At 28.7% G+C, this 15575-nt stretch overlaps 2 protein-coding genes across 2 annotated transcripts in view; one reads left to right on the top strand and one right to left on the bottom strand.

Moving 5' to 3' along the window:
* The window catches only part of LOC129964235 (cytochrome P450 3A21-like), a 49446-nt gene that overhangs the window by 32978 nt on the left and 893 nt on the right, over positions 1-15575 (bottom strand). Inside the window, exons 2-3 of the mRNA XM_056078966.1 lie at positions 2373-2469; positions 1132-1190 (exon numbers count right to left, since the gene is read on the bottom strand). Of these exons, the coding sequence (XP_055934941.1) occupies positions 1132-1190; positions 2373-2469 (156 nt within the window). The remainder of the gene's footprint in view (positions 1-1131; positions 1191-2372; positions 2470-15575) is intronic.
* LOC129964234 (uridine-cytidine kinase-like 1) overlaps positions 5227-15575 on the top strand; it is a 64395-nt gene continuing 54046 nt past the window's right edge. Inside the window, exon 1 of the mRNA XM_056078961.1 lies at positions 5227-5382. Within this exon, the coding sequence (XP_055934936.1) occupies positions 5330-5382 (53 nt within the window). The 5' untranslated portion in view covers positions 5227-5329. The remainder of the gene's footprint in view (positions 5383-15575) is intronic.

Genomic DNA, 15575 nt, shown 5'->3' with positions numbered 1-15575 from the left:
TTTTATAAAAGTTATTCTTGTTTTCATTGATACAAACCAGAGTTCAGTTTTAGTTTTAATGTTATTTTTCCTAACCGACATCACGTTACATTATTCGGAGAAAAACAAGAAAAATTGTCCATTTCTTGTTTAACAATATTGTTTCTTCTATGTTTTTGACCAGTAAGAAACTTTCTTCGTATTAGTTTGAAATTCTTAATTATTAAACAATTTTGAATGTAAATTATTTATTCCAACCATAGTTTGCAGTAATAGTAGTCAATTAATCCACTAATTATCCACTAATTCTGAACCAGTGGCAGTGGTCTCCCTAAAACTTTCTCGTATATTCTCTCATAAAGGTGCCATCCCTGAGAACAGCTTGTATGGAATTGGAGCACAACAATTACCAAATATTAATTTTTGGGATGAATTTAACATTTTTACTCAACCTGTCGTGTAATCATCTTGGCGATTAATCCATGGTATGAAGTTAATAGCAACCAAAAACAAAATTTGTCTTTTAGTTGCGTTATACTTAATCGATTAAGACAAAAATTTGACATAAAATTGCACTTGTAGTCACAAAACCTATTATAAATTGATACATTCAAATCATTGCATCTTTGAATTATCCCGTTTACATGTTTCTGAAAGCACAGACCGACAGATGGCCAACCAGCTACTGGATTTGGCTCAAACTTTGGCACGTGTCTGCTTTATAGTTGTTAAATTGTGTACCGAATTTTATATACCTAGTTATCTTCATTTTGTAGTTATCATGTTAAATTATATTCCAATAGCTGAACAGATAGACTTCCTGTGAGTGTATTTTGCTCAAAATTTGATAGAAATCTACAAATCTGGTGTATAACAAATTTCATCCATCTAGCTAAAAGCGTTTTTTTAGTCATCTTTCTCACAGACAGGCATTTTCTAAAAATAGTTGTTGTTTTTTTTAATTCAGGGAGATCTAAAACGAAATTTTTGAACGATTACTATACTTTCTCTGTACATTTTATACGAGGAAGTAAAAAGCGCAAAAAAATTTGAAGACACTGCTTATAAAATGAGAACTATACTAGATTTTTTTTTAAAAATCATTCAGAGATATAATGCTAAAATATAAAGATATCAAAATTGCTTACATACCCAAATACTCGTCCTAATTCATGTTTTACCATCATATCTTCAAATACCTCCATGATACTCTGTAAAAAGATATTAAAGAGACAAACTAAGAAACGTGAGAGAAAGAGAAAAATATTTAAAACTTAGTTGAATGATCATCTTTCTTTTATTTATATATTAATTCATTTGCCTGTGGTACAGAATTCTAATGAAAACGACACTTTGAGGTTTACATTCCCATCTTTTTAAATATATCTCTGCCGTATTCGATAGCTGTCGAATGGTTTTCCTGGTAGATCACCAGCATACAAACACACAAACATTGCTTTTCGAAAATATTTCTTATTATAGAGATATACAGTTTAACATTCGGTATAATATTTTCTAATGAAATCTCCCTACATTTTTATCAAACCGAATAGGAGAGGCATAATATCCAGAGGCGAAAGTGTTGTGAACTTAGGTTATGCCGTCAAAAGTCTTTATTTTAAAGGAACCTCCACTAACATAATGGTTTCGTAAATACAGCAGTCTTCTAATCAGCCGAATGATCGAAAATTACTTTTGTATTTAAAAAATCAAATTGTAGATAATAAAAATAATTATTGAAACAAGTCTAAATTCAAAATTCCGCATGCATTTAACTTACAATATCGCAGAACGATGAAGACTAAAATTATTTTCGAATCTTCAAATGGCAGAATAATCAATTGAAAACCCCTTGGGCCAATAGAAGAATTAGTTGACATTTAATTTAGAACAGTTAATATTAATATATTTCATATGTTAGCGATTTTATCTAAAATAATTATAATAATCATAATATTATAGTAACTATATATTTTGTCTAATAATTATAAATAGTAATATACAATCTATATTATTCGATCATATTTACATGGAGCGAATAATAAGAAATTTACTTGAGGGATTAATTCTATGTAGTGGTAAATAATCGTAAATGTTACTATAACAAAATGAATGTTTATATTTTACATTTAAGAGCAAAAATAAAAGAATAAATAATAAAATAATATTTCTGTTAGAAAATAAATCTTTACAATTCTTAAAAAATTTGCAGATTATATTGCATTTTAATCTATTATTTATTTTGTATTAGCAATTTTTATATCATTTATATTTAATCTATTATTTATTCTATATATTGACTAATAGATATGTTAGGGAAATATTCTTCGTTTAACTGACATAGATAACAAATATAATATTCAGAGTTGAAAGAATTATTAAACAAATTTTACTTTTGTAAAAGGCATGTATAGCAAGGTCCAAAAGCTCATGCGAGGGAGATACGGCACTCCTCTTTTCTCCCAGTAGTCATCGTTACTGCTAAGGTACCTGTAAAATACGTCAGGAATTTAAAAACTTTTAAAAATACAGTTTTATAGGAGTGAACTCAAAAGTAGAATTTTCTTATTTTGTCTGTTTTCTCCTTTTCACTGTTTGATTTAGAACTCATTAAGATGAATTTTATGGCATATTAAATTAAGTTTTTTTCTAAAATTCACCGACAGATGGCGACACATGTGCTGAATCAATATTTAATCAAAATAATCGATTAATATTAATCAAGATCTGAAAATATTAAATTAAAACAGTATTATCAAGAACATTTAAATGTACAACATTTTGAAGTGATAGCATATCAGAAAAGGAATAAAAAATTAATTACAAAGATTTCAGCTTCACAAAAATGATATATATATATTGTTACCCTAAAATTAGTTTTATCCTGAACTTTTCAACACAATCAAAATATTCAATTAAATGTTTATCTGTTATTTTGATTTCACAGTGAAAATGCCAAATTACATTATAATAATAATACAATAATATTAAATGCTAACTGACAACCCTGCATTGTTCGGTGTTCAGATATTTTCATATATCGCTCTATATATTCAACTTCTTTCTAAAAATATTGTTTCTAACTTTATCCTAAACATAAAAAATAAATATAAACATAAATATTTTTTGAATCCCTTGTAGTCGAATTCAACTGATCAAATGTTGCCAGTAAATAAACTATTTCAAAGGCTTTGCTGCTTTAGAAACAGAAGCAGCCGCACCTTTCATTTACTGCGAAACAAAGCAATTGATTCTTTAAACCTTTCTTTATTCACACAGAAAGATGAACAAATATTTGGAATTGATTCTATAGTTACAATATTTTAATATTCCAAAACAGGCTTGGAATGACAATTGTAAATAGTCATATGCCATTACGGAAAATTCAAGACTTTCTTTGTTGTTCAACTTGTCTTTTTCCTTCAACCTGAAAACTTATGTTGCTTTCGAGTTTTCTCTCTGTATTCAATCCATTTCCCTTTAAATATCTGTCTCACATTTGCGTTCTGGTTGTTTAGTAATTTCCCATCTTCTTTGATGATTTTCTTTTTAAGTTTGCAATTCAAGCTTACGTTCTTGTTTCCCCTTTCAATATTCAACTACAGTCTGTGTTCTCGTTCTTTTGCAGTTCCTGGTTATTTTCATTCTATATTCATTTTAACATTTGCTTGCAACCTGATCTGTCTCTTTGAGAAGACTTGCTGTTTCTAATCTACCTTCTCTTCCGTATATCTCCGATTATTTCTGTTTTAGGAAGTTCTAACGTGCATTATTTTCGTAGCTGAAGATTTGTCAAAGAAAACATATATTGTAGATTCCATTTTCCTTGGATGAAGGAAATGGCTGGAGGTCAATAACAAAGTAACGTAGTTCATTTGATTTAATTCAAAACATAAGAATCATTAAAATGAGCATAACGTTCCCAAAAATATATGTTGCGGCATAAAAGATCATAAGAATGAAAAAAATTATCGTTTGGTCGACAATAATCAATACACAAATAAAATTTCACTGCACGCGATATGAATATTAATACGGAAAGAAATCGAGCAGATGTTTGAAGGAAAAAAAGGCAAATAGGCAGATAAACTTCCTGAAAATGAATTTCTTTCTAAGTTTGAAAGAAATTTACAAATTTGATGTAATGATGACATACCAAATTTCATCCGTTTAATACACAGCAATTTTGAGTTACCTTTTTCCGAGATAGACACACTTAACTAAAACAAAAATGTGTTTCTAGGATTCAGATTTATCAAAATTTGCAGACAAAACTTTTGATGTTTACTGTTTCTTACCATAGCATACTTTGTATATGAAAGCAGCAAAAATGGTCTTCAATAAACGGTCTCGGAAACTCTCTAATAAAGGTTTCCACTGCATTGGTTTACAATAATTACGAAATATTAACCTCTGGTGGGAACTTAGCATTTTTACTGAATCTATCGTGTGATCCTTGGCGAGTTTTTTGGCGATTAATCTCTCACAGTTAGCAACAGGTACCCAAAAATAGATGCCATGTTTAAGATGTGTTATTTCCAACCCACTGAAACAAAAATTTGTCACAGAACGACACTTGTAATCACAAAAGCACTTGTAGTCCAACTTTTGATATATTTGTCATTACGTTTCTGAATTATTGTATTTATATGTTTCTGAAAGTACAGACCGACAGACAGTCAATCCTTTGTTGAATTTTATTCTAAATTTAATAGTGTCTACACTATAGATCCATGTACAGAATTTTTCTAGCTCTCTTCAGTCTATAGTTAGCTTATATTCGAATTACCGGACAACAGTTTTCCTCTGAATAGATTTTGCTCTACATTCGATAGTAATCTACATATTTGGCGTAAAAACCTTATACCCTATTTCATCCTTCCAGCTTAAAGCATTTTTGAGCGATCTGTATCACAGACAAACAGGTAGACATAATGCTAAATATTTATTTTTGGAACTCGGAGATCTAAAATGTGGAGTTTTATCAAAATCTCGGGTTCGATTTATTTGACGGTTACATTATTTTCACTATACATCAAATACTCGAAAGTCAAAAGAAAAATAATTAATGACATCAGAACGATTTTCGCAAAATTTCACTGTCGTCTTTCTCCTTTTTCACAATCCACAGTGTTGTGACCTTTCTCGCATTACAGGAACAGTTTCGGCTCGAAGCCAGTGAAAAATAAATTAACCCCTATTGCGCTCGATAAAATAATTCTCACAACTGCCCGCGTCCTTCAGACACAATGGAATAAATATTGGTTTTCGGGCGAAAAAGCTGGCTTTCAAGTGAACAGTTTCGCAACGAATGGGTAGATACGCTCTTTAAAGTAGCTGATTTTGAAACATGAGCAAGAGAAAGAAGACTTCGGATGACATCCCGGATGTCCCTACGAAAGCGTGAGTACAAACATTTATACCTTTCATGATTCGTTGTAAAAATTTTCTTGCTTTTTAGTCATTCGTATCTCGCGTATTTTTACTTTCTTCAATATGAAATATACAAAAAGAAAGTATCGTAATCGTTGAAAATTTTGAATTTAACGAATCTCTGCGTTCAAGACCTACTTGAGTCTGAAAAACACATTTTTACTAATTATGGCTAGTTGTTTATGAACACAATAACTTAAAAACACTTTGAACTAAACGGATGAAAGGTTTTTATACCAAATTTGCCTTTAAAATTTGAACGAAATCCATTCACAGAATGTCTATCAGTCCAGCAATCTATACAGTACAATTGATTACAACTACTAAGTGTCAAATGCTACATGTATAAAATTTAATACTTAGGTTTAGTATTTAAAGATCAAGTGATTATCACAATCTTAAACAAATCTTCCTAAGGTCTGTTTGTAAATTTACTTCCAAACGAACGTGATGACGCAGAAAATGTAACGATTTAGAGAAATGAAATTTAGTGTGTTAGAATTGTAAGAAGGTAATTCTATGACAAATATTGGTTTTAATCAGTCAAAAAAATCGTTCCGATTGCATATTGTGTTATATTTACTAAACTGCGCAGTGCAAAACTCTCATGTGCAGAACTCTGCAAATAAAAATCTGAATATTCGTGGCGTTCACGAATTATCTCAAGGACCAATATTTTAAGTGGGGACATTGAAATGTATTGAAATGCTGGTTAATATTGAAATGTAATTCCCATAACGTACAAAGCATAGAAAAATTAATTTAAAAACATAATATAGGAATTTTTTTGAAGTGAAAAAATTTGCAATCGTAATGAAATATTAAAAATGAAATTATTTTTTTAATTTCATTACCTTTGATTTTACTAATTACTCAAGCTAAATTCCGTGTAAAATTGTTACTGATATAATATGTGGACACTAAATTTAAAGAATATATATATTCTTTAAATTAGCTTATATATATATATATATATATATATATATATATATATATATATATATATATATATATATATATAAGTTGTTTATTTTGAAAATGGGGCAAGTCCATTTTTTAGTTATTGCGAGATATTTAAAGGTTTCGGTTTCAATAAATTTAAAAATATTGCTAAGTATTAATAGATATATTTTTTGTATCTTGTGGTACCAGAAAATGTAAGTTTATAATCCAATAGTGTTTACAATGCTGATTAAGAAAATAAGAATTTTATTATTACTAAATGAACTTGCCTCACTTTCAAAATTAATGAATTATTGTAAACGTACATTTAATTGGGAAATATTTCAGTTGCAACAGCCGTTTTTAATAATAAAAACAAAATACTATTCAAATTTTTATAAATATTTAATCATTTGATAAAAAGTGAAACAAAACGAAGAATATTTTTGTAGAAAATATAACATAACAGTAATTCAGTTTTATTAAAAATTTCTATGAAATTATACATTTTCAGTTTATACCCAGGTATAATAAAATTGAATTTTATTCAGGATTTAACATTTTTAAATGTTTATGATGGACCGGTGGTATATATGATAATAAATCCATCATATCCTTGTATTTTTCAGATGTAATATATCTCCTTTTTTCATACATAAAAGATAATTTTATATTTCCTGAAATTACTTGGAATAATATACCTTCCTCGTTGTGTTGACAAATCGATAATTTTAACTTCAAAATCTCGTTCTATCGAAGTTTTGTTGAATATTTTGTATGGTGCATCCCTTGTAAATCTGATCCAGCATATAGTTAATCCATTCACAGTTTCTCCATCGGTATTTTTCTTTCTTTTTAAAACCGCTTTTTCCAGTGGTTGGGTTGAAAATAAATTTCCACGCTTCATTTCATGTACTAAAATTCATTATGCTTTCGACAATTTTGTATTACTTTATAGTTATCCTGGGAAATATGAAAGGAACTAGTTTCTGGATTGAATAGTTACTGGATAGTTTCACTCCAAAATCACGATCGTTCGGTAGAAATGAATGTCCTGACAATAAAAATTTCTGATCAATGATATTTTTTTCATTGTCACTGGACTGAATAATCGGTGATGGAAGTAAACATATTACTATCGACACACAACATTAAGATATACTTTTTATTATTTATGAAATACTACGATTGCCTATTTTCAATATCGAAAATAGATAAATAGAAACACCCTAGATTTCAGACATGATATCAAACGGCCACATTTGCTTCACCATACAGTAACCGGAGCTAAATTTTGCTGTAATATATTCGGTCAAATATAATTTCAATCTAAGATGGACTTGCACTACTTTCAAAATAAACAGATTTTCAATACTGTTAAGAGCTAAAACTTCCACCTTCCAAATACTAGAATCTAAATTTTATTTTACAATAAATTTTTTACGCATAAAAAGATCATAACAAGTTTTATCTAAAACTGCCATTATCCCCATTTTTTTCTAAAATGGACTTGCCTCACTTTGAAAATAAACGGCTCATATATTGGATAAGAGATTGACGAGTAATAATAAAAAATTCAAAATTAAAATTTGGTCAAGCCTTTTCTTTTGCTTTCTTTCCAGCTAAAATAATGTGAAATTCAAAATTTTCTTTCCGATTGACATACATAACAGAAATGAATCGCGTTTGAATTCGATTTGGAAGTATGTGTAGAATTACAATAACAGATATTTACAGAAATAACAATTGTACCAATTAGAGATGCCCTCTACCATTCTTCTAAATAATGATAGGGGAAACAGAGAGAGAAAAAAACTATGAACAAAATGCTGAAGAATGCATCTGTAATAATTGTTTCATGTGACTTTTCTTGGTCGCACAAACAATACACATGTCTGAGCTTTTCTTCATTTTTTTTTCAGCTTTTTCAGTTCATTCATCACCATTAGCAACCGATTTTAGCATTTTGCTGCCCTAAGCAATGCACATGAAGACATCCCCCCTCCCTGCTTTTAATAACTGGTTAATTTAGTTTCACATTTAAACGCATTTTTAATACGCTAATGATTTATTTTAGACATTTCCTATTTTGATAATTTTCTAAAAATATGTAAAATAATACAATTCTTGAAAAATTAATTATAATTGTTTGATAAGGATTTTATTATTTACAAATATAAGTATTTTACAATTATGAAAGAAGCAAATAAATTTCAAACAAATATAACATGAAAACTTTTATTTTACAGGCCCTTTCATTAGAAATATAATATAATTCATTAATAAATAATTTAAATACCAATACATTATATAGAAGCAATTATTTATTTTTTAATTAATCATTTTAAATCTTTGACGTATGCTCACACTGTAGTCCTAATATTTTTTAAAGAACTGCCTGCAGCTCCCTTTTATTGCCGTGACCAGGGATGGCGAACCAGTAGCACACGTGCCATTGATGGCACGCGACACAATATTTTGGGCACGCCACCGATCAAAACAGTTTGCCTTTTTGTTCAAAATAACTAAGTTCACTATGAAGTAATTCGAACAAACGCGAATGATCGGTCGCGGTGGGCGGAATGTGTATTCCCATTCCCTTCAAGTGCAATAAAAGACAGAAATAAACAATCAATGTCTGAGATTAAACATGTTAGCAAAATTGTCATATGAGCGCGGCAAGTTACTTGACTGTAAATGTCATTGATTGGCATAGTAAGCCTTTTCAAGTGGTCGAGTTTTTGAAGGAAGCCTGGTTAGCATGCGCGTCTTCACTTTTAGAGGATTTTGATAATAAAGGTAAGATAATTCAGCGCATCAAAAATATTCCTCAATCAAGAAACACAATAAAAGAAAGAATATTAAAACTGGCCGGAAATGTAATAGATGACATTAACTCCACTCCTTTTATATTGCTATGTTTTGAAGAAAACAACTACAAAGGGCACATATATTTGTAAGAATGTTCAAAAATCGCGTGCTGAGAAAGAAATTGATTTGAAAAGAATAGTTTTAGTAACAACTGATGGTACTCCAAATATGGTGGGGGGAAAAGTAGTCTCATTAGTTTATTTCAAACATAATTAGGACATTCAATTCTGGAATTTCACTACATTATTCACCAACAAGCCTTGTGTGCTAAGAGTGGTTCAACATGTTTTGATAATGTAATGGCGTTAGTGACAAAAATAGTCAACCTCATACCGTCACAGGCTTTAAATAAGCGAAAGTTTGAGACTTTGTTCAATGAAGTCAACTCAGTACTGGCAACTGGCTTACTAATGGGTAATAATGTTCGCTGGTTGAGCCGCTGGAACGTACTTCAAAGTTTTGTTGACTGCTTGAAAGAAATCAGACTTTCTGCAAAATGAGGGAGAAATTGAACAATACCTACAATTGTTGGATAATGTGTGGCTTTCAAAATTGCTGTTTTTTACAGACATATCCCAATATTTCAATCAATTGAACGTAAAACTTCAAGGCACAAATAAAAAAAATTGTCGCCATGATGGATATTATTCGCACTTTTGCCACTAAACTGTGTGTTTTCAGAAACGATATTATTTTTAAAAAAAACTACAAACTTGAAAACAAATCAAAAATATTACTTCCCAAACTTGAAAAAAATATCAATATTAAAATCAAATTTAGATGTGTATGAGAAACCCCAAAAAAGTCATTGAAGAATTTATTTCAATAATTGATTCTTCACTCAAGGAATTTTCAGCCAGATTTTCTCAATTCAAAGAATTATCGGAAGTTTACTATGTATCCCGATGTGATTTCATTTGATAAACTGAATTTGTCCCAATTCGATTGTTTAGAAATAGAAGAATTTGAAATGCAACTGATTGATTTCTAGTCTAGTTCAATATGGATTTAAAAATTTATTGAAAGAGGAGAAAAGTTGGAATAGATTCAAACAGAAAGATTAACAAGCAATATAAGTTAAAATGACAGTAACGAAATTTTGGAAACATGGAATTCGATTCCAGACAAATTTAACTGTTTGAAGAAGCTGGCTCATGCTATTTTAACCATATTTTCATCTACTTATGCCTGCGAGTCATTATTTACAAAGACGAATAACATTAAAGACTTGCTTAGAGACTGTTTGGCAGATGACTCCCAATTCAGCATACATTCTGCTAAAAGTAACACCTTACAATCCTAATATAAGATATTTGTTATCTAATCTGCAGCAACAGAAGTCACACTAACGTTACTTTAATTTAAATTACACATAACTAAAACATTTACTACTATAAAGTGCAAAATGCATTTTTTCATAGTAAAGAAAGAGTTTTGAGTTGTTAGTACTTAATTTTATTATTTTCCCAATAATCACAAGTCAAAATATTTGACGGCGCGTCTAAAACTCATTGAACATTTCTTCAGAAAAAATGTTGCATTGATCCATAAAGGTTGGCCATCCCTGCTCTAGACTGAAGCCTAGTCTGCCTAATAGAAAATCCACGGCCGATTAAAGCGTGCGAAGTGGATGTTAAGACAAAGCCTGCAACAAATCTCAATGAAATGAAAACACAAGAAACAGTTTCAAATAATTACATGCAAAGCGTGCGTGTGCTTCGCAATGTCAGGTATGAAATGGGCACTGCATAAATGTTGACCCTGTGATTAATTAAAACCACATAAATAAATTATTACGCACGCAAACAAGACTTTGATTTTCCCTTTTTCAATATTTCTATTCCCTTCATTGTTTGCAAGGAATTTATAATCACTAATAATAGGTGCAATTGTTTAAATAATGTGTACAATATTCGATATATCTTTTACCTTTTCGTATTCGAAATATACATAAAAATAGTATCAGGATCATCTAATTATTTAACTTCCAAATTCTGGTATTATAGATTGAACTAAAAGCGAAAAGACTAACACTGACGTGATTATCTATGAAGTCGGTGGTTCAAAAAACACAGTGAGTTAAGTTAATGAGATTTAGCATGTGGTAGTTATATCAGAATTGCTTATTTGTATAAATTATTGGTTTGAGTCAGTCAATGGGAAGATGTGTTCTCATGTACAGAAAATAGAGCTGATTGTTAAAATAAAAAAATGAGTCACATTTATAAAGATTAAATGAACATGTGCGTTGCCACTCACATTGAATGAAGATGTTATATAAGATGTTTAATTTTAAAATTTAATTTCCTGTTCTTTAATTTTATAATTTATTTTGCACTTATTTTATTTTAGATTGAACTTATTTTAATTTTTATTTTAGAATTTTATTATAGATTATTTTGCACTTTTGCTGCTTTGTATTAAGTGTCTAAGTTGTTCATTTTGAACACATTTTTAAGCACTTCCATTAATGTATTATTTGGCCATGTTCTTAAAATTTAATGAAAATTAATAAATATGTTGCCATTTTCTTAAAATTTAATGAAAATTAATAAATATGTTGCCCTTTTCTTAAAATTTAATGAAAATTAATAAATATGTTGCCATTTTCTTAAAATTTAATGAAAATTAATAAATATGTTGCCATTTTCTTAAAATTTAATGAAAATTAATAAATATGTTGCCATTTTCTTAAAATTTAATGAAAACTAATAAATATGATGCCATTTTCTTAAAATTTAATGAAAACTAATAAATATGTTATTATTCTTTGATTTAGTATTTTAATAATCTTTTATGATATGTATATTATCCCTGAAAATTACAAAGAAGATCTGGTTCAAACAGCATTAAGAGGTATGGAAAAATGGTCCAAGTCAATAAAATTGTTTTTTAATATCTCAGCAAATTATAAAGATAGAAGCATGTGTATTTATAGATGAATATAATAAAAACGTTTTACTCTTTACACTTTTTCAATATAGAAATCGTATAAAATTTTCATTTTTCTTATTTTTAATTTTCCTCCTGTACAGAAGAGAAAATATTTTCATACATTTGAGTGCCTTATTTGATGAAACTTTCTAATTGAAAGTGTCTAACTACAGAAGTTAAGGAAATAAACATTTGTTTCACTTTTCTTTGATACCCTGTGTATTATTAACTTGAAAGAATAGTCTTCCCAAAAGTTTCTTGTATACACTTTAATAAAGGTGTTATCCCCAATCCCCCGCAAAAAAATTGTGGACCTTGGGTAAAGCAGAGAAGATCTTCGGCATAGATGCGAAATATTTATTTTTGCCGTGAATTTATCATTTGTACTGTATCTATCGTGTGACTAATGGTGAGTTTTTTTAGCTATTAAACCCTGGCATACAGTTAGTTACTAGCATCCAAAAATCGATTTTGCTTTAGACGTTTTTTTTTTCCCCATACCGTTTGGAACCATAATTTGTCACAAAAATTACAATTGCAGTCACAAAAATCTCATACCCAATTTGATCTATTTAAGTCACTGCGTTCTGAGTTATCGTGTTTACATACATCTGAAAGTAAACACAACAGATGGCCAATCCCTTGTTGGATTTGGTTCAAAATTCAATAGGTACATACAATATAGATGTTAAATTTGTGTATTGAATTTTATGCATCCAATTCTCTTTGTTTTGTGGTTTTTGCATTAATTTATATTGGAACAACCGGAGAGACAGGTAGATTTTGCTCAAAATTTATAGATATCTACAAATTTGGTGCAAAGATTGTTTACAAAATTTCATCCTTCTAGTGTAAAATGTTTTTGAGTTATCTTTGTCGCAGACACACGGACAGACATATGGCTAAAAATGTGTTTTACAATGTCACAGAAATCTAAAACGTGCGGATTTATCAAAATTACGAATTCCAATTTTTTGACGATTGCCATACTTTCACTGTACGTCTTATAGAGAAGATATGAAACAAAAACGTGGCAATTTAGAAGTTTGCGAAATGAGTTGTCAAAAAATTTTTTGATAAAAATATATTACCTAGTTTCTGAACTAAGAAATAAGGTCACAATTCTATCTATCTATGCGTCTATTTTCTATCAATCGATTTCATTCGTGTCATGATGAATTAAAGCATCTGTAAACAATGAATTTTAAATAAATTGATTGCTTATTGATGCCATAGGAATCGACGAACACATTGGGAAATTTTTATTCCAAATTTGTAAAAAGAATATGCATTAAAATTTATTTTTTGTGTTTTTTCAGAAGAAGATTTTACCAAAATTTAGAATCTCGTAAAATGTTATTTAAAGATGTAAGTAGCATTAAAACGTAAACAATGCAAATATAAATAATCTAATTTCAAAAGAATAAAAAATTTTTTTTAATTCAACGGCTTTAAACAAAAAATTATTAATTAAAAAAATTTTGATAGTTTCGCCAAAAATCGCCTTTCTAACTTAGTTGTCAACTTTAAATTAATAATCAGCCATTATAATGCAAAATAGAAAGATTACTGAGGCTCGATCATTTTTCTTGAAGTTCTGAAAATTATTATTATTATTATTATTATTATTGAAAACTGAATTTTTGAAAGTATGTTTCAGACATAATGATTTTTTTCAACACATTAGTCAATATATTTATTAACCACAATGGCGATTTCATCCGAATATCTAACTTTTAAAAACATATCTTCACTCTTGATCATATCAAAGTTATCTACCGGAAAAAAGGAAAAACGTTCCTTTTAGAACGATTGTTTATAAAAAATATGCTTTGCCTGTTTAAATAAAACACTTCTGATAAGTCAAATGAAGAGAAATTTCGAAATGAGGAAATGGAATGGCATTTTACATTCAGGATGCTGTTGTAAGTAATATTTCGCTCATATTTCATCGACTAAATGACATGTCTTTTTCGGAAATTTTGAAAACAAATAACAGTTTTTAGCTATTCTTTCATTAAAAATAAACATTTCCTTATTTCATAGTTGAAGATACTATTCCGATAAATTATGATTCGAAATTACAATGACGGCGTTAATTGATATGCACAATTAGAAAATTGCGATCACCTTGGTTTGCATTTTAATGCAGATATATTGATATTCACTCTAATCGGGGCACAACAGCTAATTTCTAACTCTTTTAGAGATATATACTTTCTTTTGAGAAATACTTTAAGATACCTACGTTAAAAATTTGATGATTTTTTTTTTTTTTTTTTTTTTTTTTTGCGAATTTATGAATTTTTTGTTATTTAATATTCTTAATATTTGAACAAAATTTTGTTTCTTAATCTATTTTTTGGGAAGTTACGCTGATTTTTAAATTTGCATTTACTTACATTTTAATGCAATTTTATATCTTTAGATGCAATTTTCACAAATTCTAATCTTTGGTAAAATTTTCATATTAAAACCCTCATAGATTAAAATCTAACGCACATTTTTTGTTCAAACATGGCATGAACGTTTTCCAATATGTTCTGCAATATCTGAACTAGAGAATATGTTATTTAGAAAATTTTAGAGTTATTTTATTTTTACAAGGGTGTTTTAGTTATAGAGAAAAACGAAAACACCACAAAAATTGCAAATGATAAGGTTTACAACAGAAGAATTTGCTCAAGAGTAAACGTAGCCCAGTTTAAATTCATGAAATAATAAATTTTATTCTTCAATTGGAATTTTTGCACAGGTTTCAAAAAAGTTCATACCAGTCTTTTTTTACTTTTATACATGAATAATTTGTACACTTCTAAGAAACACATAATATAATAATTATTTTTGTTTTTATGCATCAATAATTCGTACACTTCCAAAAATTCTTTTGTGTGATATATATCCAATTAAAAAACTTTTTGAAGTACTCTCTAAATACTTTTAAATTCTTTTACGTAACTTATTTTCTATTATTTTAATCTTAATTTTAAGTATTTCTCTCATAATAATTTGAACACTTGTAAAAAAATGCTTTTACTTCATATATATATATATATATATATATATATATTAATCAAAATCATGGAACTGAATAAAATTTCAGAAATCAAGTACACCAGGACAAGAACAAAAAGGAGTGATTTCACAAACTGGCCCCGTTTTGAAACTCCATCTTTACAAATATGAAACAAGTTAAATATAAACATGCGATAAAGCATGAAAATCTTCCGCCATTGACCTTCCCTCTGTTTACAGAGTCAAAATATGGTTTCGCCTGTATTTGTCAATCGTTTAATAAATGACACCGACAACAATAACATTGCAATGTTTACATTTGCAAGAATCTCTTAAAAGATCTGTATTAAGAATTCCGTAATTCCTGAATGCCTTTAAAACACACAATATGAAATAAATAA

This window comes from Argiope bruennichi, chromosome 3 (assembly GCF_947563725.1).
Source record: "Argiope bruennichi chromosome 3, qqArgBrue1.1, whole genome shotgun sequence".
NCBI classification, from domain to species: Eukaryota; Metazoa; Arthropoda; class Arachnida; order Araneae; family Araneidae; genus Argiope; species Argiope bruennichi.
This window is presented reverse-complemented; position numbering and strand designations above follow the sequence as displayed.